Below are 20,667 nucleotides of genomic sequence, written 5' to 3' on the forward strand. Positions count from 1 at the left end.
CCTGCATGTGTCTAATTTCAACGAAATTCTGCCACACGTGTATTCCACCAATCCGCATTGGAGCAGCGTGGTGGAATATGCTCCAAACCTTCTCCTCAAAGGGAGAGGAGGCCTTAAGCCCAGCAGTGGGAAATTTACAGGCTGCTAATGTAAAAAAAAATAATGTAATGTAAAATTGCGCGGAGCATGTTGTATGATGCATTTATAACACAGTATGGGTGAGTTGATCTACTTGAATTGAAGACTACGACTCTTTATGCCAATTCTCTGCGGAATATCGCTTACACAAGTACTCGCAGGGAGAGATCTTGCCCAAGGTCGTTGGGTACGATCAATCTCTCCGCGTTACACGCGGGGCATGCCTCCAGCGTATGCTGGGCGATGTCCCGGTCCGCGCCGCAGTGGTGACACACCGACGTCGCTACGTATCCGATCCTACACAGGTATTCTCCAAAAGAATAATAAAGGTGACTCGCTTTCGTCTCATCCAGGTTTTGAAGGCCGGTGGGATAGCTACGACCATACGCGCGCATACGGTTCTTTGCAGAAACGGTAAGCCACCTATGCAGATGACTAGTCTCTACAGCGAACCTTTGACCCTAGTTTTCCAGCGACGCACTCCTGACAGTATTTAAGTCCAAATTCTCCGTTGAAAATTGAATCCCAAGGAGGATGTATTCATTTTGTGAAATCTTTTGGTGTTTCAAATTTGTCTTTATTTTACGTATATAAATACAATTTTTGTCACTGTTTTATGGAAATAATCGATTTAGTTATGGATATGGATAATATTAATGGAAATATATTGTGAAGCTATCGTAAGTATTCCTACAGTACTAAAAACATTCCTGGTACTAAGATTAAAAATAACTTTTAACTAACTTAACTCGTTGAGGAACTAATACAGCTTATATCAGAGTTGTTACAATGAAAATATCTAAAACAAACCGATCGAGCAGTATCAAAGTCAGTTGTCTAACTTTCCTATCCGCGTATGCTGCTAAACTGAGTCTACCCGTAAGGGATGATAGATGAGATTGTATTGGACTCATGAATATAAAGTTATTACTAAAAATACTGTGGTATTATTTACAGTAAAATCTCTTGTCTAACATGAGGTAATTATTTTTATTTGTATTGCATTCGGTAACGCAATGGTTTACGGGCTGCCTAGTAACGTGAAAAGTCGCAGATTCGATCCAGAATCCTGGGGCTATTGTCATCCCCACTCCTAGCACTAGTTTTAGGCTCAATTGGTAGATAAGAATATAGTAATTCCTCGAAGCATTGTTACTATTATTTATAAAAAAAGAAAAATAAAGTAAACACAACCCAGTCTTTCACTTTTTTACTTAAAATCATATTATTAGTTGTAAACCAATTCTGTATTGCTTGTTTACTTCGCCATAATTAGCGTTTTCGTGTCAACTTCATAGTCACAATGTATCATCAACATAGAAATCCTTTGACGTCAACTTGATTACGTCACAATATTAATTAGTTCAATAATTAACCTACTTTGATTAATTATAGTTTAAAATATCTTACCTTAAATTTACTCTATTTTAGAATACTTCTAAAAAAACGTTAATATCCTAAATTATTGTTAGTTATTATAACGCCATCTATCGACTCGACTGGTAAGCTTATGATGTCTTGTGGTTTTCATCTTTGAGCGACAATAAATGACTTGTAACTTGATGGTGGGACGTAGTTTTTCTGCTAATCTTTAGATAAGAAACATAATGGGTAGAACCTATGTAGGATTTTTGTTTATTTATATACTTCATATGATTTACTAATATTTATTGTTGACATTTCTCGACGGCGTATTTGAGTATATTTTTTTATGCATAAAATTAATAATATAATGTATTAGAACTACGAGAAGATAGTAGAGTGTGGTAGAGACATTTTTAATTTTGGTTCAATATTCAAAATCGATTATCAACTTACAACGTTTAAAATAAATATTTAATTTATTTTGTTAAGAATTAATACTTTGTGACAATTATACTAAACTACAATTTTCGTTACAGTGAGTAATTCTGTGAGACCATATTTAAACTTGATACATATTTCTTGAATAACACAATATTATTGCCTGCGATATTAGTGCAAGCTGTGTTGTGTGTGTGTTTTCAGATCTAAAAATGATGCGTGGCTAATAAAAATTTTCAGAATGATTTAAAAGAAAATTAATCATGATTTAACGTGTTCTCTGAACACTCCCTTGTTTTTATTGTAAATGTCTTTATCGCACACAAACAAAAATCGCACAGTTTTATAACCTATGACATTTGATTGTCTATGAACTTGTTTGTTTTAAAACAACTCATAAGCAATTTATAAATGTGAAGAAACAATGCAGTTAACATACATTCAAAAATATATTAAAAGTATGTTATTTATTGATAAATTCTATGTCTTTGAATTGTCAATGTTACATGACCGGCCGAATAAGTGCTTAAGTTCAAGGATAGATGGCGCTGTAGGAATTTAGATCGCGCTAACGTTGTAACATTTCGTTAGTACTTATAGGTCGAGTAGACGTTGTGTATCTTCAGGGAATAAGCTATCCCATCGGATTATAAAGAGATTTTTTTGAATACCCTGATATAACAATCGTGGGTATATTATTGAATACATATGTAAACACTACGCAATATGCATACTTTTTGTGAAGTATGTATTATTTAGTATTCGACTTATTAAGAATATTATAAAAAAAGTCTGATAGGTTTTTATTTTTTATACCAAAACCTAGAGAACAGCTTATTTAATACGTAGGAGCTATGTCCTTCTTCAACCTGTTTTCCGCTGTTGACATAAAATAAACGCTGTTTGCATATTGACATATGTACCTCTAATAAATACAAATGTTGGTACGGAAAGACTTTCGATATGGTGGACAGTATTCAAATAGGTCAATAAAATTAATTATTTATTTGACCTGGAAGTGGAATGTATAAATTATATAAAATGGAAATGAATCGACCACCTCAAACATAAAAATAATATATTTAAAAAAATAATCACTGATAGATCATTAAAATGGTAACAAATAAAACCAGTTGATTTTTTTTAGTGCTGCTTGTCCGGTTAGTTTCTGTTCAGAATCGGTAGTATTCTTAACTTTTACTATCAATAAAATGTCCCTTAGAGAAACAATACATTATATTTTTGTAATTTAAAACAATATGAAAGAATTACTAATACATACATATGAATACTAAGTTCCCGAGGCCAAATTAATTAGTAGATACCAAATTGAACTCCGTGAAAAACGAACTTCTGTGGCATTATGCTATACGCGTACGAAATAATGAAACAAAGTCTACGATTAAGATTAATATCATATTTATAGGTTAAAGGCTTTAACTTAAAGCTCATCGTTATATATGCATACATAATTACATACAACCAAGTTCAGTTTCAAATATACCCGCGAGTTTTATGTCGCAGTATTGCAAAAAATCTCTTTTAATCCGATGGGATAGCTTATTCCCTAAAGTTTAAGACGTATTACTTGAAGTATAAGTATTAAAGAAAAATCACAACGCTAGCGCGATCTAAATTCCTACAGCGCCATCTACCCTATAACTTGAGAACTTATTTGTCTGATCAAGTAGTTTGACAATTTAATATAAGGAAATATTATTCTATTGAAAAACCTTTTTGAACGTATAATGGAGACATTTTCATTCATTTTTCCATATTATTATTCAATAACAAATACATTATCAAATTAAATATATTATCATATACATTCCGTATATTTGTATCAAAAAAAATATACGGAATACAAATCTGTAAGATTTCTGTTTCAAAAACAAAGAGTAAAGTACTCCTAAAACATTTTCAAATAGTTATAATTTTTTCAGTTGTTGTGTTTGCAAATATCTCGCCTAGTCGCCTCATATTAAAAAGTGAACATTGCACATACCGTGTTCAGTATCACAATGCAGTAAGAATTATAATGTATAAAAAAAAATAGTGAATATTTTCGAATCGGAACGATATTGATTTTGATAAGACGACTTTAAATAGGTGGTATTTAACAAAAATACATCGAACCTTAAGCACAATATAAAATTCATGCGGTGCCACCTATCTCCGAACATTAAAGTTTATTCTAAACTATCGGATACTGTCGATAGTTTAGATTAAAAGTTTTGGTTGTGGGGAGCTATCGATAGTATTGACACATGACAATACTATCGATTGTCTATGGATAGGCAACACTACTGTCATTTAATAAGTCAGTGGGCAGATCACCACTTCTTTTCTAAGTTTGAAGTTTCTTTTATCTGTCAAACGATTGATTAGGTTATATTAAATTTATTTTGAAAAATGTTAGGTCTGGAATTGCTCTAAAACAATTATAATATTTGTTTATAGTTGTTTTTATTTGTTAAGTATAATGGCTATGTTTAGGGCTGGCTTACAACGTCTATCTAATGTATTCAACGGTCAAGGTACCTATTTTATAATAGAATATCCGATTAACGTAAATAATATTGCTATGTCGTATTAATCATTCTACTTTTCTAGGTGGTATTCTTTCAAGACTTATTACCCAAAACGCACCAACTACAAATGTAACTGCCCCTAATACAACAAAAGATGTGATCGCAACATGCAATAAACTAATTGAAGAGAGAACATCTCGTAACTTCGCAATAGTACACTTATTGGGTAAACAGTGGCGAGTTACGGACGGTGATCTCCTAGTCGTCGAAGGCTACTGGCCACCAAATATAGGAGATAAAATAAAATTAGATAAAGTTTTATTGGCTGCAACAAAGGATTTCTCACTTATTGGAAGACCGCTGGTGCAACCTGGCCTGGTAACAGTGACGGCTACAGTGATATCTAAGGGTCTGTCTCACACAAGGACACATTTCAAGAAGAAGAGGAGAAAGCAATTTATGAGAATTAATTTTCAAAGAGCACAACAAACCATGTTAAGAATAAACACAGTAGAAATAGCAAATAAAATTAATGAAGCTCCTAAGAATGTTTTCTAAATAGAATAATATGCATGTAGTAGATTTAATAAATCATTAAAAGTATAACAAAAACATTTTTATTGTCACACTTCACCTTAATTAATCAATACTATTTTAATTATTTCATAAATAATAAATATATTTAATTTAGCTAAAAAATTTTGTTGCTGGAAAATCAACTATTTAATTTAACATTATCACAATAATTTTGAAATGCAATTTTATGGTTTTCCTTCAAAAATCTTTTCATTCCCTTAAATAAGTAAAATAATTGTTTATTTTCCAGTAAATCGGATAGCGTCTTTAAAAATAATTCATAATCTCCATCTTTCTTATAAGCAGATATTGATAATTGAAATTTTTTATAATTCTCTGCATCAAGGAGTGTTTTGATCTCTTTAACAAAGTCTATAAGTGATGGCGGTGCAACTCTTTCATCACAATGAGATATTTCAGGTTTTTTCAAGTTTTCTTCAAACCCAAAAGATTTAATCTTTAATTTTTTCTTTTTTGATGCTGTAGAAACTTTTGCCTCATCAGCATTTCTTTTATGAATAGTAACTAGTGACTGTGATAAGGGTTGTGATTCATTGCTACTATCTAATGCACTGAAAAGTTCTCTTGTTTCTTTAGGTCTGAATTCATTTACATATGAAGATGTTTGTGCCTTCTTATAAAAATCCATGGAAAAATCAGCATAAACTTCATTTGAGTTAGGATACTGATTTACTGACTTTTTACTGGAACTCATACCCTTATTTATAATTCTGGCATTTGTTCTTGGGAATGCCACACCAGTTAAGCTTGTGCTATTATCTTGATGTGTATCATTAGATTCGTGTGCTAGTAATGGCTTAAGTTTGGGTGGTGGTAAAGAAATTTGAGCACTTTTGAAAAATCTGCAAATTTCACTAACAGTCTCTCCAAATTTGTTTGATACATTAATATGATCCCTAAGCCATGCTGAGAGCTGGTTCCTTAATTTAGGATTACTAAACCTTGTATCACATAGTAAAATTGCACCATAATCATTCTGGTGTCTGATTACTCTTCCAATAGCCTGATTAACTGCCCTCGTAGCTTCCAGTGAGTACCAGTCATCTCCAGACAGGAATTCCTTTTCTTTGATTCTTAATTCTTCTAAATACTTTTTTTTCAACACAATTCTGGGATCTTTAAGAGGAGGAAAAGGGAGGCCGGTAATAATTACTGCTCTGCCATTCATATCAGCAAAGTCTAATCCTTCTGATACCTTACCTCTGCAAACAGCCATGAAACATGCTCCTTTAGTATTTGGGTCACTTATCTTACTATAATATTCATTGATAATAGAATTAAAAGTATCCTTTCGTTGGGGTTCAACAAATATTTGCTTTATATTATTAATACTAGACCAGATACCTTCCGCTTGCCACATTTCTTGACATTTTGTCATTATGGGATACGATGGGAAAAAAACTAATAGCCCATCAGGTATAACCCTAGAGAAACTTAGTATTGTTCTTCCCAATGAAGTAATGTATTTTGGATTATTACGATTTTGATAATTCGAGTTTAGTTGCACATTATCAGGGCCATTTCCAATAATTTTGACACAAATTTGATTTGACTTTACAATATGTGGATTTTCTAACTGTACACCTATTGGAATACCCAGTTCAGATATTAATGGTTTCAATGGGGCTAGAGTACCACTGGTTAAAATAATGCTTCTAACATTTTGCTCTAAAAGTTGCTTCATGCCAAAACCAGGACTAAAACACCAGTAGCTGAGAATTCTTTCTGCTGATTTGGAAGAACTTGTTTTAAGGGCACCCCAGCCCTCTGCTTTTTTATTATTTTTCTTATCTTCAATTTGAACATGAACCTTATAACATAACTTTATTCTTTCCTTATAAGCATGTGAAATTCCACTGAACACAACATTCAATAAATCAACAATCTTTTGTAGCCCTACACCTTTTCTCTGAAAAGGCGAAGCACTTGCAGTGGATAGATATTGAATAAGATTTTCTATTAAAGTAATGACAGAAGTGTGGTTATGGTCCTTTATCTCTGCCTTGTCGAGGAGCTCAAATATGTAGCCACCTGGATAAGTTGAGCCATCAGGCCCAACACCAATTTCATCTATAGCTTTTTCGAAGGCGAGCATCATTTCTTTTAATATACATAAATCATCACATGTAAAATCTTTCGGCTGGTTATTGTCAAGACTCACATCCATTTGATCTTCACTTCCTTCAATAAAAGATTTCATAACATAAGTTATTTCATCAATACATAGGGCCACATCTGTAGTCCTAATCTGCAGAGAGGCTGACTCTTCACACATCTTTTCTACATTATGTGCCTCGTCCAGTATAATTATGTTATTCAAAAGTTCAACTCCATTGGCTTTCCTTGACTTTGGATCTAATAAATAATTATATGGCATGAATATTATATCAGCGTCTTGTTTGAGCTCTTTTGACAAATAATAAGGACAGCATTTTAACTTCTTTCCTACAGACACTAAATCTTCTATATCTAGAATATCATCACCTTTAATTGTTCTGTCATCTTTCTTAGATTCAACATTGTTATAAAAGTGGCAAGTTCTCGTTTTCACCTTTAATTGGCACATGTGGACTTTGTTCATGTTATTTGTTTCTTTGGATACCTCAGGGTGGATACACATTTGATCTCTTGAGCCAAGAACTGCAGCTTTAACATATTTATAATTTGATCTCTTCAGCTCCTGCATAGCTTGTGTTAGTTGCGAATGTGTGCGTGATGAATAAATAATTTTCGGCATACCCCAAACCGTGTTATCTTTTGCTTTGCCCGCGCTGGACTTTAGATTTTCACGTAAACCTCCATTGAGACCACCACCACTATGTTCTGAAAAATTACCAAGTTGCGCATTCATTTGCAACTGCGCTTTCTTTAACATTAGCCAAGCCAATGAAGAGCATAATAAACTAAGCGTCTTTCCTGTTCCCGTTGGAGATTCCAGTACAGCATTTGTATTATTTTGTAAAGATACAATAACTTTTTCCATGTATGCTTTCTGAACCTCATAAGGTTCAAAAGGAAAGTTTACAGGTATTCCATATATCATAACTTCAGGCATGTTTGCAGCTCAATAAAATTATTCTTTCTAAAATCATATAATTTAATCTTTACAAGAAAGGTACTTTATGATTTTCATATTTCAAGATCAACAAGTTAGCTGAATTTTTCATTTATTGAACGTCATATTTTTATTTATGTTGAGAATCCCGCCTTTTCGAAACACAGACAAAATACTATTTTTATCTGACTACTAAGTGTTGGCATTAGTAATAATTAATATCTATATAATAACAAAAATTAAAATACTTATATATTTATTAATGTTTTCAATTACGTGACGATTACGTGTCGTATTAAATATCTTACATTTAGATTCTAAATGATTTATCTTTATTGATCATGAGTCAATGTTGATTTTAATTTTTCATAAATTACATTAGATTTAAATGGATGCATATATTATACAAATATATTATTAAAGGCTTTAGATAACACAAAATGTGTGAACCTAAGTCATGGATTAGTTTGACTTGACAGCTGACGTTGATTGAGAAATAACCTTATTTTTTTAATTTTATGACAGTAGCAAAAACAAAACATTATTGTATCAATAATTATACATAAACATATGTAAAACATGAAGGTGGCTGTAAAGCAAATTTATACATCAGTAGCATGTAATCGTGTTCCAGAAATTGCTGACTGGAACAGAGATGGTTTTATATGCTATGGTGCTTCAAATGCAGTAGTTATTTACGACACGGTAAAAATTTATAACCTATATTTGAAATTAATATATATTTTTTTCATTAAACAATAGACCAAAATGTAAAAATATAAAGCCTTAACGTTAATGTTAGTATATAATATTAAAGTAATTTTTATTTTAGAATTTAAAGGGTCAAGATCCACTTCAAGTTTTAAGTCACCACTGCTCAAAAGTAAATTCAGTTAAATGGCTGCAGAAATCAGATACTTGTACGGAACTATTATCATGTTCTGCAGACAAAACAGCTGCTATTTGGACGTTAAACAATGGAACTTGGAAGGTCACCAGCCAGTTAACAGGTCATAATGATGGTGTCACTTGTATCAATGGAGTGTATCTTGATGCTGATGATTTAATGGTTTACACGGGATCTATTGATTCGACGGTGAGAGTCTGGGAACGGAAAAATGGTATGTATTATTAATCAAAAAAACTAATTATGATCCTAATGCATAATTTATTAAGAGTACTAATACTGTAGTAATATTAATATTAGTATATAGATAAATTTAATTTTATTCCTCTAGTTTATATGCACATTATACAATTTATATGCACATTATTTTGATGTAAAAAGAAAAAAATAGAGTAGTTATATGCATACATTGTCCTCTTTTGAGAAAAGAAGCACATATGCGTTTGGCTGGGCCCTCAGCCCCATAATGAAACAAACTTCAAGGGAAAGGTTTGAAGCTTGTTTCACTATGTCGCTAAAATTGTGCATACTCTTATGCACATACTTTCATCTGAATCATGCTAATTTATGCTATGTGTTTTGGATACTACTATAAATCAAAATTTATCTTTAATTTTTATTAAATTATTCAAAATTAAAATAAAATTAGTTGCACATCTAAAAAATATTTTTTCACTATTTTTCAGGGACAACAGCACATAAACAAACAATCAATCTTCATTCTGGGCTCTGTCTCACACTTCATGCACATATTTTACCTATTGCTAATAAGCCAATTCTTTTCTGTGCTCTTGACGACCACAAAATACACATATTCAGTGAAGAAGATGAATATCATAGAGTTCACATGCTAGTAGGTCATGAAGATTGGGTTAGAGGATTAGATGTTGTTGGAGTTGGTAAGTCAAATTAATAATTATCTTAAATAACAATATGAACACTACAAAGATAAAAAATTAGGGGATCAAAATAAGTGGTACATACCTTGTGGTACACCTTTAGTTTTTGATTACTTGAATATCAAAGCAATAATATTATATAGCTCATTACATTGAATACAATTGAATATTCATGAATGAAATATTATGCTGCTAAGTTAGGTTGTTCTCACTTTGTAGTGAATATTGTCAATGGTCATTCTAGTTACGCAAGTATTAACTCTTGAATTACATAAGATGTTATCATGATTTACAGATGACAATACTATAATGCTTGCATCAGCTTCACAAGACACTTACATCCGTCTCTGGCGCATTCAATCTCATGAAGATAAGACCGTGGAAGGAATCAAAGTGGAAGAAAAAGTGTTTCAAGCATATGGGATAAAATGGTCAGTTAAACTAGATGCTGTTCTGGCAGGTCATGAAGGCTGGGTATATGGAGTACAGTGGCAGAAGGTTCTGGATAAAGGTAAATTGGGTACCTTTAATTAATGTGATTGTCAAACAAAAATGTATTAGTTAATTTCCATAGGCTACTTTTTAACCGACTTCAAATAAAAAAGGAGGTAATCAATTTCATTGTATTTTTTTATGTTTGTTGGAACTCATTCATTTATGAGCAAATATTTGCAAAGTTTCTATTTGTGTTTCAAAAGTTATGTTTTATATTATTTACACCATTATAAAATTAATGATAATTCAGGGAGCAAAATACTCCCCAATATTACAATATCTCATTGGTCATTGTGCATATATGGTCCTTTTTAAACAGTTTGCACGCTGTTGAGCGACTACCATTCATAGAACAACATTTTTTAATGATTGTTTTATAATAATATTACCTAAATTATTCCTTAACTCTATAGCTAGAGGTTAATCCGGTTAGACGACCCAAAAAATTATTTGGCTAATGACGGTTACGCGCATTAACCAATGACCACACAAGAGCAATTTAGGAGCTCAATTAGTGGAAAGCACTACATATGGCCAATGACAATTTTGTACATAGACGAAAAAAATATCTATTTTTATAATTATAAATAATAATAGTGCTGCTTATCAAAGCAATGACAGATGCAATCTAAAAGAGACATGTCTATGTCGCCTACGGCACAAACCTTAGACGCCGCACTTTACTTATGGATGCACAGGAAAAACATACGCAATCACATTTGCAATATTTAGTATTCATGAATATTTTTTCAAAAAACCTTAATATTTGAAATAAGTTCATTGTGTTTTTATCATTAACAGCAAACGATCAGCCGATATATCGACTTCTTTCCTCTTCCCTCGACAAAACCATTATCATATGGCAACCAGAGAGCCATGGTGGTGTATGGGTAGAGAGCGTTAGAGTGGGAGAAGTAGGAGGAAATGGACTAGGTTTCTATGGAAGTCGATTTGGACAAGATGCATTCATGGGCCACGGGTACAATGGATCATTACACATCTGGAAACTAGATAAGGTAATTTTTTTTTCAATGCTTTAATATTGATTTCAGATTATATGTGGCTTTAAAAAATATCCGGAATCTATATTTGCCTTGGACTTGATCGTTTGCCTCATCTTCCTTCACTTGCTCGCATACTGGATCCGATTGTGTCATTTCTGACGTCCAACTATTCTATTTCATATAATATTTTTCTGCTGTTAAAACAAAATGTCAAAATATCAGTCTTCTACACTATTTTCTGTCTGGTAACTTTCCTTTTACAAATCCCGCACGCTTAGGTGTTACAAATAGTACCTTAGACTCTTGCTCAGATCTCCGATTTATGCTCATCAACGTGAGCTTAGATATCAGCGCATATGTTATGAAGTTAGCCGGTGTCGTCCCGCCTGCATCCGGCTTGTATTTGCATTGACTCCTTTCTCAAGCAGATCCTTTAAGTTTTCTGCTCTCTTCCTGCCTACACAAATCCTAGATTATTGTCGCCAATCCAATAGTGCCCAACAACTGTATATACTCCATATACAGTAGTTGTAGTGTACTTTTGCTCGCTTCCATATATTTCAGGATCATTGGTAATTTGCTATTATTCGCAGATAATCTTGCGACTAGTCTTTTAAATTCGATTCAAACTTCTATACTATCCATCTGATCACACTTAGCCATTTTTGATAATTGAGCTGTCTAGTCACTCATTGTTTAAACTTAATTTATAATAACTTAATTTAGGTTCGGGTATTTTTATCGCTAATATGTTTTAATGGAAAACAAATGCTCGATAGGATGAATAGATTCTTTAGTGGAGGCTTTTATTAAAACGAGATATAAATTAATTTTATTTAAACTTCATTTTGTGATCAAACAAACAGGAAACAAATCAGTGGCAGCCGAGCGTAGTTGTTGGGGGTCACTTTAGCGGAGTAGAGGACATTAGATGGGAGGGTCAGGGGCGCTATCTCCTTAGTGTTTCTTTGGACCAGACGACGAGGCTGCACGCGCCGTGGAATAGACCTGACGGTAAACCTCTATGTATATTTTCATAACATGATGGAGCATTTTTAAAGCACATAAAATACGACACTGAAAAAAATTAACAGTTCTTTCATAAAGACTTTAAACTGGAATACATTGATGAGCGTTACCTACTTAAAGCTTTATAGAGTTTTCATATATATTTTTTAATTCATATTTTGAGTCAAATTGGCTAGCAAATGAGTCAAGTCAAAGTCAAGTAAGGCGCCATTGCCAATAGAAATTGATATTTCAACAAATGTCCTCATTTCTTCAATGCGCCATTAACATTGGAAACTAAGATGTACCTAAAAAAACGGCTGATCTATGAATAATTAATTATTGTAATATTAAATATATGATGATTATTCTAACTTACGGAATAAATATTTTGACAAGGATCAATTTTAGGTCCTTTTCTATTTCTAGTATATATAAATGATATTTAAATGTATTTGTGATATTGTGTTGTTTGCTGACGATAATTGATTGATTTTTATGGTTGATAGAAAAAAAAGTTTTCTATCAACCTAAAATTATGACGAAGTAGAGCAGTTTTTATCACGGATACACAAGAAGTTCACAAGAATTAATTTAGTTTTGAATGCTAGAAATACGAAATGTGTAGTTTTTCCCTACCTAATGTTAGAAATCATAATTATAATACGTCATTAAACAGTAATGATCTTGAAACAATGCTACAGTGTTTTTTATGAATAACATTAAATTCTAAACTTTAATAAAGTTTGACAGAGACATTTGTTAAAAAATCATTAATAAATCAGGCAGATAAAAAAGCGTGACTCTAAAATTTTTTGAATTTCAGCCAGAACATATTATATAACTTTCAAAAAGAGTAACCTCTGAGTATTTTGTCGGTTCTTCTCAGTAAAATGTACATTCCGTACCGGTGGCAGGTTTACGTTTAGTATCTGAATTTTCTAAAATGACGGATCAAAAGTGCTCGTGAAAGCCACAAAACAAAAATTGTGAATTTTGACGGAGTCGTCTCTCTCGCTGTGCGGCGCAGGCGGCGGCGCGGAGTGGCACGAGCTGTGCCGCGCGCAGGTGCACGGGTACGACGTGTGCGCGGCGGCGTCGCTGTCGGCCGCGCGCTTCGTGTCGGCCGCCGACGAGAAGGTGCTGCGCGTGTTCCGCGCGCCGCACAACTTCCTCCACAACTTCAGGAACATCGTGGGAGAGGCGCTCGTCGGGGAAGACGACGCAGGTAAATGGGTATCGTCTCTCCGGGCCGGGTAGATACCACCGACTCATCGCGTATTTAAGAATAATAATGTCGTTTTACATTTATAGCAATTCTTTAAATTAATTGGAGAAGTGAACGAGAGGGAAGTTTCAGAGTAACATGTATCTGGAATAACGGAAATAGTGGTCGACTTTGAATAAAATATACAGCTCATTGTATAACGTATAAGTCCGAAGATCACGACCTAATCCAATATCAAAGTTGTGTCTATAATTCAAATACGGTGATGATAGAAAACGCTTTAAGATTATATAGGATCACATTCACGTGTACCAGGAGAACAGGCTCCAAGGCGCCTGAGCTGGGGATATTAAATGGTGTAGTGGTTTCTTGTTTATAATAAAATACTGTAAAAATAGTTATCGGTATTTGGTAAAAACATTCAATTGAATCCGATTGCTTTTACCAATAGGACCTGAAGGAGCTTCGGTCCCTTCCCTGGGTTTGTCCAACAAGGCCGTGTTCAGTGGCGAGGAGCACACGAGCGGAGATGATAACGATGGATACTTCGTGCCAATTGAATTGACCGGTAAGATGATCGAGACTCGCGACCGCGCCAAATTAACTTATAATTATCGTGAATGAATTTGACCAACCAAATTTATATAATAATGGACAAACTTGTGAATGTGACAAAGCCATAACATACATATATAATTGTATTCAACTAACATGACTGTATTTTTAGATATTGAAAAATAGTAACGACTGAGTTTCTTGCCGGTTCTTCTCGGTAGAATCTACATTTCGAAACGGTGGTAGCTTTACTTTAAATAGTTTTTTAAATGACGATTCAAAAGTGCTTTTAGCCTACTTGAATAAAGTATATTTTGATTTGATTTGATTTGAAAGTTTTATTGCATTAATCACTAATGGTATTTTTTACTGGGCTCTGTTGCAAGCAGTATTTGGCTTCGGTGTTAAGACTTTATCTGGGTACCAACTGGGTAGCAATATTCAGTATCGTTATATTCCGGTTTAAAGTGTGAGTCAGTCCAGAGTAAAGTGTCTATGGACAGGATGATTATTTACCATCAGGCAACTTGGCTAACTTAATATATAAAATAAATAATTAAATATTGAAAAAGCGGGGTCTTAGTATTTGTTGATCTCCAGCCCCGGGATGTATAAATATACATAATTGTACTTTACTGACATCAACTCTGTAATTAGAATGGCGGAAAAGAGTGACTACCGGGTTTCTAGCCGTTTCTTTTGGGTAGAACCCACTCCTCGAATCGGCTCGAGCTTCACATTTAATCGAACACTAACGTAATCACTCAAAAGTGAGCCTACCCGAATGAAGAATAATTTGTTTCCTATTTATAATAATTAAAACTGCAAGAGTGCCGGAGTGTGATCTATTCCGCGTCCCCAGAGCCGCCGACGGAGGAGACGCTGATGCAGAACACGCTGTGGCCGGAGACGCACAAGCTGTACGGGCACGGCTACGAGGTGCGCTGCGCCGACGCCAGCGCCGACGGCGCGCTGCTCGCGTCCGCCGCGCGCGCCGCGCTCGCCGCGCACGCCGCCGTGCTGCTCTGGTGCGGCCACGGCCCGGGCGGCCGGAATGCGACGGGGACGGCCGACTTGAAGCCTCATTTCTTACAATCGATTTGTACATTTCAGGGACACGTCGAACTGGCAACAGATACAGAAGTTGGTCTCTCACAACCTCACGGTGACTCAGCTGGCTTTCTCTCCGGACAGCCGACGTCTCCTGTCGGTGTCCCGCGACCGAAGATGGACCGTATTCCAGAGGATACGAGATTCGAACCTGTTCGAGATAGCCGCCAGCACGGACAAAACGAACGGTATCCACACGAGGATCATCTGGTGCTGCGCGTGGGCGTGGGATGGGTCGATGTTCGGGACGGGATCCAGGGATGGAAAAGTAAGTACGCGACTAAATATACTAAATACTTTAGATCGCCGGCATAGAGAAGTCATAAAAATGAAACTTTAGTCATTTGTCTAATATGAAAAAAAAGAAATAATCACTTCTTTATACAAACTTTCGGCTTTACCATACGTAAAGCCGAAAGTTTGTAAACTATGATGTAACGTAGTTTTTTGCCACCAAGACTGCTCTACTCTTTAAACTTTGCTATGTATTGTTTTGTTAACTTGTTTTTTGAATATTTACCAGCAAAATCAGCCTATTTGGAAAATTCTGTTTTTGGCACGTCCTTCCCGTATGATCTATTTAAATTGAATGATAAAATACGGGATATGATCTCAAATATTATTTGTATGTTACTTTCTCAGAGCGTTATTAGAAGTCATTTTTTTTTCTATTGAAATTTAATATTATTAATTATACAACCGATATTGTGCGATTAACTTGCATAATTTTCTTGTTTTACAGCTTTGTATCTGGTCAAAAGCAGACACAACAAGCGATTCTACACTTAGGGATTATTCTTTATTAGGTGAGTGACCGAGGACAATTTAAAAATATATTTATACGTAAAATATAAATTGCTTAAAAGTTTTGAAATTATAATTCTAAGTTGAATATAATTTTATACAAAAGTTTTAATTGATTTGAGATCATTTATATTATTTAATATTTTCAGGAAAGCCACTAGAAGTACCCAACACGTCAATAACGGCGCTAACATTCGCTCCACTACAACGGGAGAGTCAGATACTAGCCGTCGGCTTTGAGTCCGGCGTCATCCGGATATACAACTTCGACAGCATTTGGAGCTTGCTCCACGAACTGGATAACAGGTGAATAATATAAATTTAATCGCTCCTTCTAATGTTTTCTTTTTTCTTTTTTATCGACAATCTGCGCTGACCTCATACAATACATTGCGATTTCAATTCAAATTCCGCGATATTCGATATTCCAAATTGTGGAATTTATCGACCCAAATTAGGGTAAGCTTCCAAAGGTTTTCTTCCGATACTGTACAGTCTCACGAACTATTCTTTATTTTTCCTCATTTCCTCAAGCGCTCGATCAGGGAAAGATCGAGTATCTTAAAGCTAAGAGTGAATAGAATTTATCTAGATAAAGCTATCCAGTAGTATCAGATGGAGCCTTATTAGAATTCAGAACCTTCTACTAAGCCAAAGAAACAAAATACACACATCACATACACACTCGGTCGAAATAGTATTTAAAGACTAACGAAATTAAATTATTTATCTTTGGTTAGGTCATTTTCGATGCTATATTTGGTGTTTTGTTTAAATAGTATAAAAAAACGCAGCAAAAACAATAATAACTTTAATATTTACTTTAAGGTTGCTACCGAATATGACTTATGCCCTGCATAACGTATATTGTTCCCTATAGTTAAAGTATGTGCTAACAGATGGCGCTGAACGTTTTTAGATCGCGCTATAAATATTTTTACAAAACTACGTCGACGTATTGTAATAATTTTCGCTTAACTTACGCTAGTTTCGACAATTACTTATAAGCCTTTGTGTTATTTTCAGTAGTATTTAATAATAGTATTATAAAATGTATCTATGTCGTACTGTAGAAGTTCATTAACATTTAAATAATATTAATTAATAGAATACACTTGATAATTTCGACATTGTATTAGTATTAGATAAAGATATTAAATAAGCTTGATCCTATAAAAGTTGTATCATATGAATAATTTTAAATAGATTTACAAACGACCTGCCTAATAAAAGAGCTCCACAAACTTTGTCACAACTACTTGTATATGTACCATTAATGCAAGAGATACTTTGCATAAATAGTATATATACTAGGGATGGGCCGAAAATTCAATTGGTTTTTCATTCGGTAGAAATTCGGTTCAAATGCCGAACCAGTTATTACAATCGAGCACTACAATCAGTATCTAGGTGATTATTAATGTTTTTGAAATAACACAGTTATTATACAGTATTGTATTATATAGGAGAAAAAGATAATTTTATTTTATTAATATTGTTAAGTTAAGGTGTACTCTTACTTCACGATGTGTCGCTCTAGAGAAAGCGCTGCAAAATTGAGCCGATGTTCGGCCGAATATTGTATTCGGTTCAATTCACATTTGGCCCATTTCTAATGAAACAGATGTTTTAATATTAATAATAATATATATGTCACTCAATACTACAGTGTTTCGTCTTGCTGCTATTCTTTGTTTTCAAAATTAATATTACTGTATTTTGTTGCAGTGCGGCGCATCATTTAACTGTAAAGAGGTTGTTCTTCAGGCCTCCTCGAAAGGACTCGAACAAGGAACTGTATCTGGCGAGCTGCGGCAGTGACCATTTTGTTAGAATAAATAACATAATTCTATCTTAAAAATATATTTTGTTAAATTAAAAACTTATTATTTCCACTCTGTAAGTATTTATTTGTTAGTGGACAAAGTTAACCATGCGTTTATGGGACAAAAGATAATAAAAAATCATATACATAAATTTCAGATAATGTGCAGATTAATTATTGATATTTTTTTAATTACTGAATACTTACAATTTTAAATTAAGAGAATGTACCTTATCATACACTTTGCAGTCTTAGCAAACAGTAATAGTAATTTCGTGTCCAATGAACCAAGTTGTTATGCCATTAGAAAAAAAGGACTCACAAGCTTAACAAATATTTTTAAGTTACACACAAATCTAAATTAAAATGAAACGACTTATTACTTTTATTAAGAATATAATTCATATAATCTTCAAAGTTTAACAGCATACTGCATCTATAAAGCACATAAAAATAAAACTTCAAAAATAATATTGGAAGCACATTTGAAGTTATAAATTCTTTGTAATTTCTATAAAATAACAATCTCTAATGCTACTATAAAAATATTACAAAAGTACACTATAAATGAACTTCCTCAAATTCAATATATGTGGTAACGCTGAGATCTACAGATCTAATCTATCTTAAAATATCAATAAAAGTAATAATTTCCGTTTATCATTCACAAAATATTTAGAATATTTTTTTCTAAAATGTTCATTTGGCAAAATACATAAAACTCCTGGTAAAAAGAATAGTCTTATTGTGCCACAAATGTTTCTCCAAAACATTACAAATTTCGTAGCAGTAGAATGTCTGCCACACAGGAAGGCACTTACAAAGTTGTGAAAAGTATTTTGTAAGTAGAGTCTATTCTAAAAGAATTTGTACGAATGTATACAGAACGAAAACTATAAATACATTATTATTAATTTCTACACAATAATAAAAAAAACGAAACATGTATATTGTTTTGAAACATATATTGTATTTTTAAGACGGATACTAATGTAATGGCCTTGTGTTAGCACCGAAACTGATTTTAACAAATCGTGTATCGATAGCTTTATACTCGTATCAGAATTGATTTAATTCACCGTAACGAAGATCAGACACTACAAACGTCAACTAACGAATTGTCTCGTTATAGATACGATATCGCTATCAAAACCCGATAACGAAAATATCGAAATAGACTCAACAAATACATAACAATATTGCGCTAATTTCCATTCGTATGATTCTTTAAAAATTTCGCATTAAGTTTCCAACAATTTAATTTTTTCAAGTAATGTCAAAAAACCGTAAAAAAATACATTTGTATGGTTTTATAAAATTTTTGAGATTTAAATAAGTATTACACAAAAATTCATAAATATCGAAAACGTATTTATTTACGAATAAAAAAATTTTTTTTTCGGCTAGGATCCAGATAAGCTGTTAGATGTAATTACATAGTTAATATATTGATATGATATATCAGTGCTGCACCAAAATGTTATGATATTTTTTGACCTTACTTAAGTTCTTACTGACTTTAAAATATAACATAAAAAATTATAACAACAATAATTTTCATAGAAACTAATTTAGTATGTTTTTTAACGATTTTTGCTCTTCGAGTATAATAATAGATTTAATAATTATTTAACTAGAATTTATTAATCATAACAATACATTACACTTAAAAATATTAATAATTTTTACATAAAAGTATTAAACTTAAATATTCCAAAAAATACGTAACGGCCACATCAAATCGCAATATTTTCATTATACAAATTTAAACATTTAATATACAATATATTTAAAAAATACCAACTCAAAGGTTACACTGTACACATGCATATATTTTCAATATAATAAATTGTGAAGACTTATGTATATCATACGAAATTTTATATATATATATATATTTATTTAATGGACCGCTTGACAGTAAATGTTAATATGAAGTAACAAGACATGGTTCCTGTAAAAGATATCAATCATTATTCTCATGGTAGCACTGATTAAAAACAAAGCCATTATCCATGTGCTTGTAATTAAAATCGTTCACTTCCTCTTCAACCCAGAATGTAATGCTACCTGGTTATGATGAATAGCAGTACAATAACTGTAAAGCAATCCCCTTTGAAAAGGTTTACATAAAAGATTACCACATATAAAAATATAATCTGTATCTTTTGAACAATTAATGATGAACTTTCATATTCAACAACACTTTTATCCAAGGCCATATGGAATAAGGATATTTCATAGATATAGTCAATAAAACTATTCCCTAAAATCGACTTCCCTAGGACAAGCTCATTTATGAATACATGTACTACCATTTGCTTCACTTTGTTTAAAAAAAATCTAATCAAAAATCATTATACTCTTATTAGAGAATTATTCAAGTCTGCATCTCATGACTGGATACCAACAATATCAAAAAATATTAATCTATATATGTATATAATATGTTAACTTTTTACAATTGGAAGACATTTAAGTTATGGAGGATTTGAAGCAGACTAATGTTATAAATGCAAAATAAATGATGTCTATGTCGTGTGTCCATGACTGTTAGCACATCACATAAGCAATGAATCAATCCTAATGAAACTAGACATAATTTTGGTTGATGGATTGTGATATAGATACTATAAATTTTTAATATAACAGTTACAGAATAGGAAGTTTTACCATAACTTGTTGATCAAACTAGTTTATATATTCTA

At 32.9% G+C, this 20,667-nt stretch overlaps 3 protein-coding genes across 3 annotated transcripts; 2 read left to right on the forward strand and 1 right to left on the reverse strand.

Annotated features, from left to right (window-relative positions):
• The first annotated feature begins 4,281 nt into the window (after nucleotides 1-4,281).
• LOC113404768 (large ribosomal subunit protein bL21m) lies at nucleotides 4,282-5,084 on the forward strand. The gene is made up of 2 exons (XM_026645773.2): nucleotides 4,282-4,478; nucleotides 4,555-5,084. The coding sequence occupies exons 1-2, from the start codon at nucleotides 4,424-4,426 to the stop codon at nucleotides 5,028-5,030; spliced, it is 531 nt and encodes a 176-aa protein (XP_026501558.1). The 5' UTR covers nucleotides 4,282-4,423; the 3' UTR covers nucleotides 5,031-5,084.
• On the reverse strand, nucleotides 4,726-8,261 carry LOC113404754 (regulator of telomere elongation helicase 1 homolog). Its single transcript, XM_026645755.2, has one exon. The coding sequence runs from the start codon at nucleotides 8,122-8,124 to the stop codon at nucleotides 5,188-5,190; it is 2,937 nt and encodes a 978-aa protein (XP_026501540.2). The 5' UTR covers nucleotides 8,125-8,261; the 3' UTR covers nucleotides 4,726-5,187.
• A 350-nt stretch (nucleotides 8,262-8,611) lies between these two features.
• On the forward strand, nucleotides 8,612-18,016 carry LOC113404756 (elongator complex protein 2). Its single transcript, XM_026645758.2, has 13 exons — nucleotides 8,612-8,829; nucleotides 8,957-9,245; nucleotides 9,718-9,930; nucleotides 10,226-10,441; nucleotides 11,227-11,441; nucleotides 12,296-12,443; nucleotides 13,468-13,665; nucleotides 14,117-14,233; nucleotides 15,083-15,248; nucleotides 15,334-15,598; nucleotides 16,073-16,136; nucleotides 16,284-16,440; nucleotides 17,863-18,016. The coding sequence occupies exons 1-13, from the start codon at nucleotides 8,704-8,706 to the stop codon at nucleotides 17,990-17,992; spliced, it is 2,304 nt and encodes a 767-aa protein (XP_026501543.2). The 5' UTR covers nucleotides 8,612-8,703; the 3' UTR covers nucleotides 17,993-18,016.
• Nucleotides 18,017-20,667: the final 2,651 nt, after the last annotated feature.

This window comes from Vanessa tameamea, chromosome 8 (genome assembly GCF_037043105.1).
Source record: "Vanessa tameamea isolate UH-Manoa-2023 chromosome 8, ilVanTame1 primary haplotype, whole genome shotgun sequence".
NCBI classification, from domain to species: Eukaryota; Metazoa; Arthropoda; class Insecta; order Lepidoptera; family Nymphalidae; genus Vanessa; species Vanessa tameamea.

Excerpts from the sequence above, each read along its gene's own strand:
- LOC113404754 (XM_026645755.2), bottom strand. The coding sequence starts at position 8,124 with ATGCCTGAAGTTATGATATATGGAATACCTGTAAACTTTCCTTTTGAA.
- LOC113404768 (XM_026645773.2), top strand. The coding sequence starts at position 4,424 with ATGGCTATGTTTAGGGCTGGCTTACAACGTCTATCTAATGTATTCAAC. Across the intron at positions 4,479-4,554 it reads TAATGTATTCAACGGTCAAG|GTGGTATTCTTTCAAGACTT; the intron begins GTACCTATTTTA and ends CTACTTTTCTAG.
- LOC113404756 (XM_026645758.2), top strand. The coding sequence starts at position 8,704 with ATGAAGGTGGCTGTAAAGCAAATTTATACATCAGTAGCATGTAATCGT. Across the intron at positions 9,246-9,717 it reads AGTCTGGGAACGGAAAAATG|GGACAACAGCACATAAACAA; the intron begins GTATGTATTATT and ends ACTATTTTTCAG. Across the intron at positions 9,931-10,225 it reads ATTAGATGTTGTTGGAGTTG|ATGACAATACTATAATGCTT; the intron begins GTAAGTCAAATT and ends CATGATTTACAG.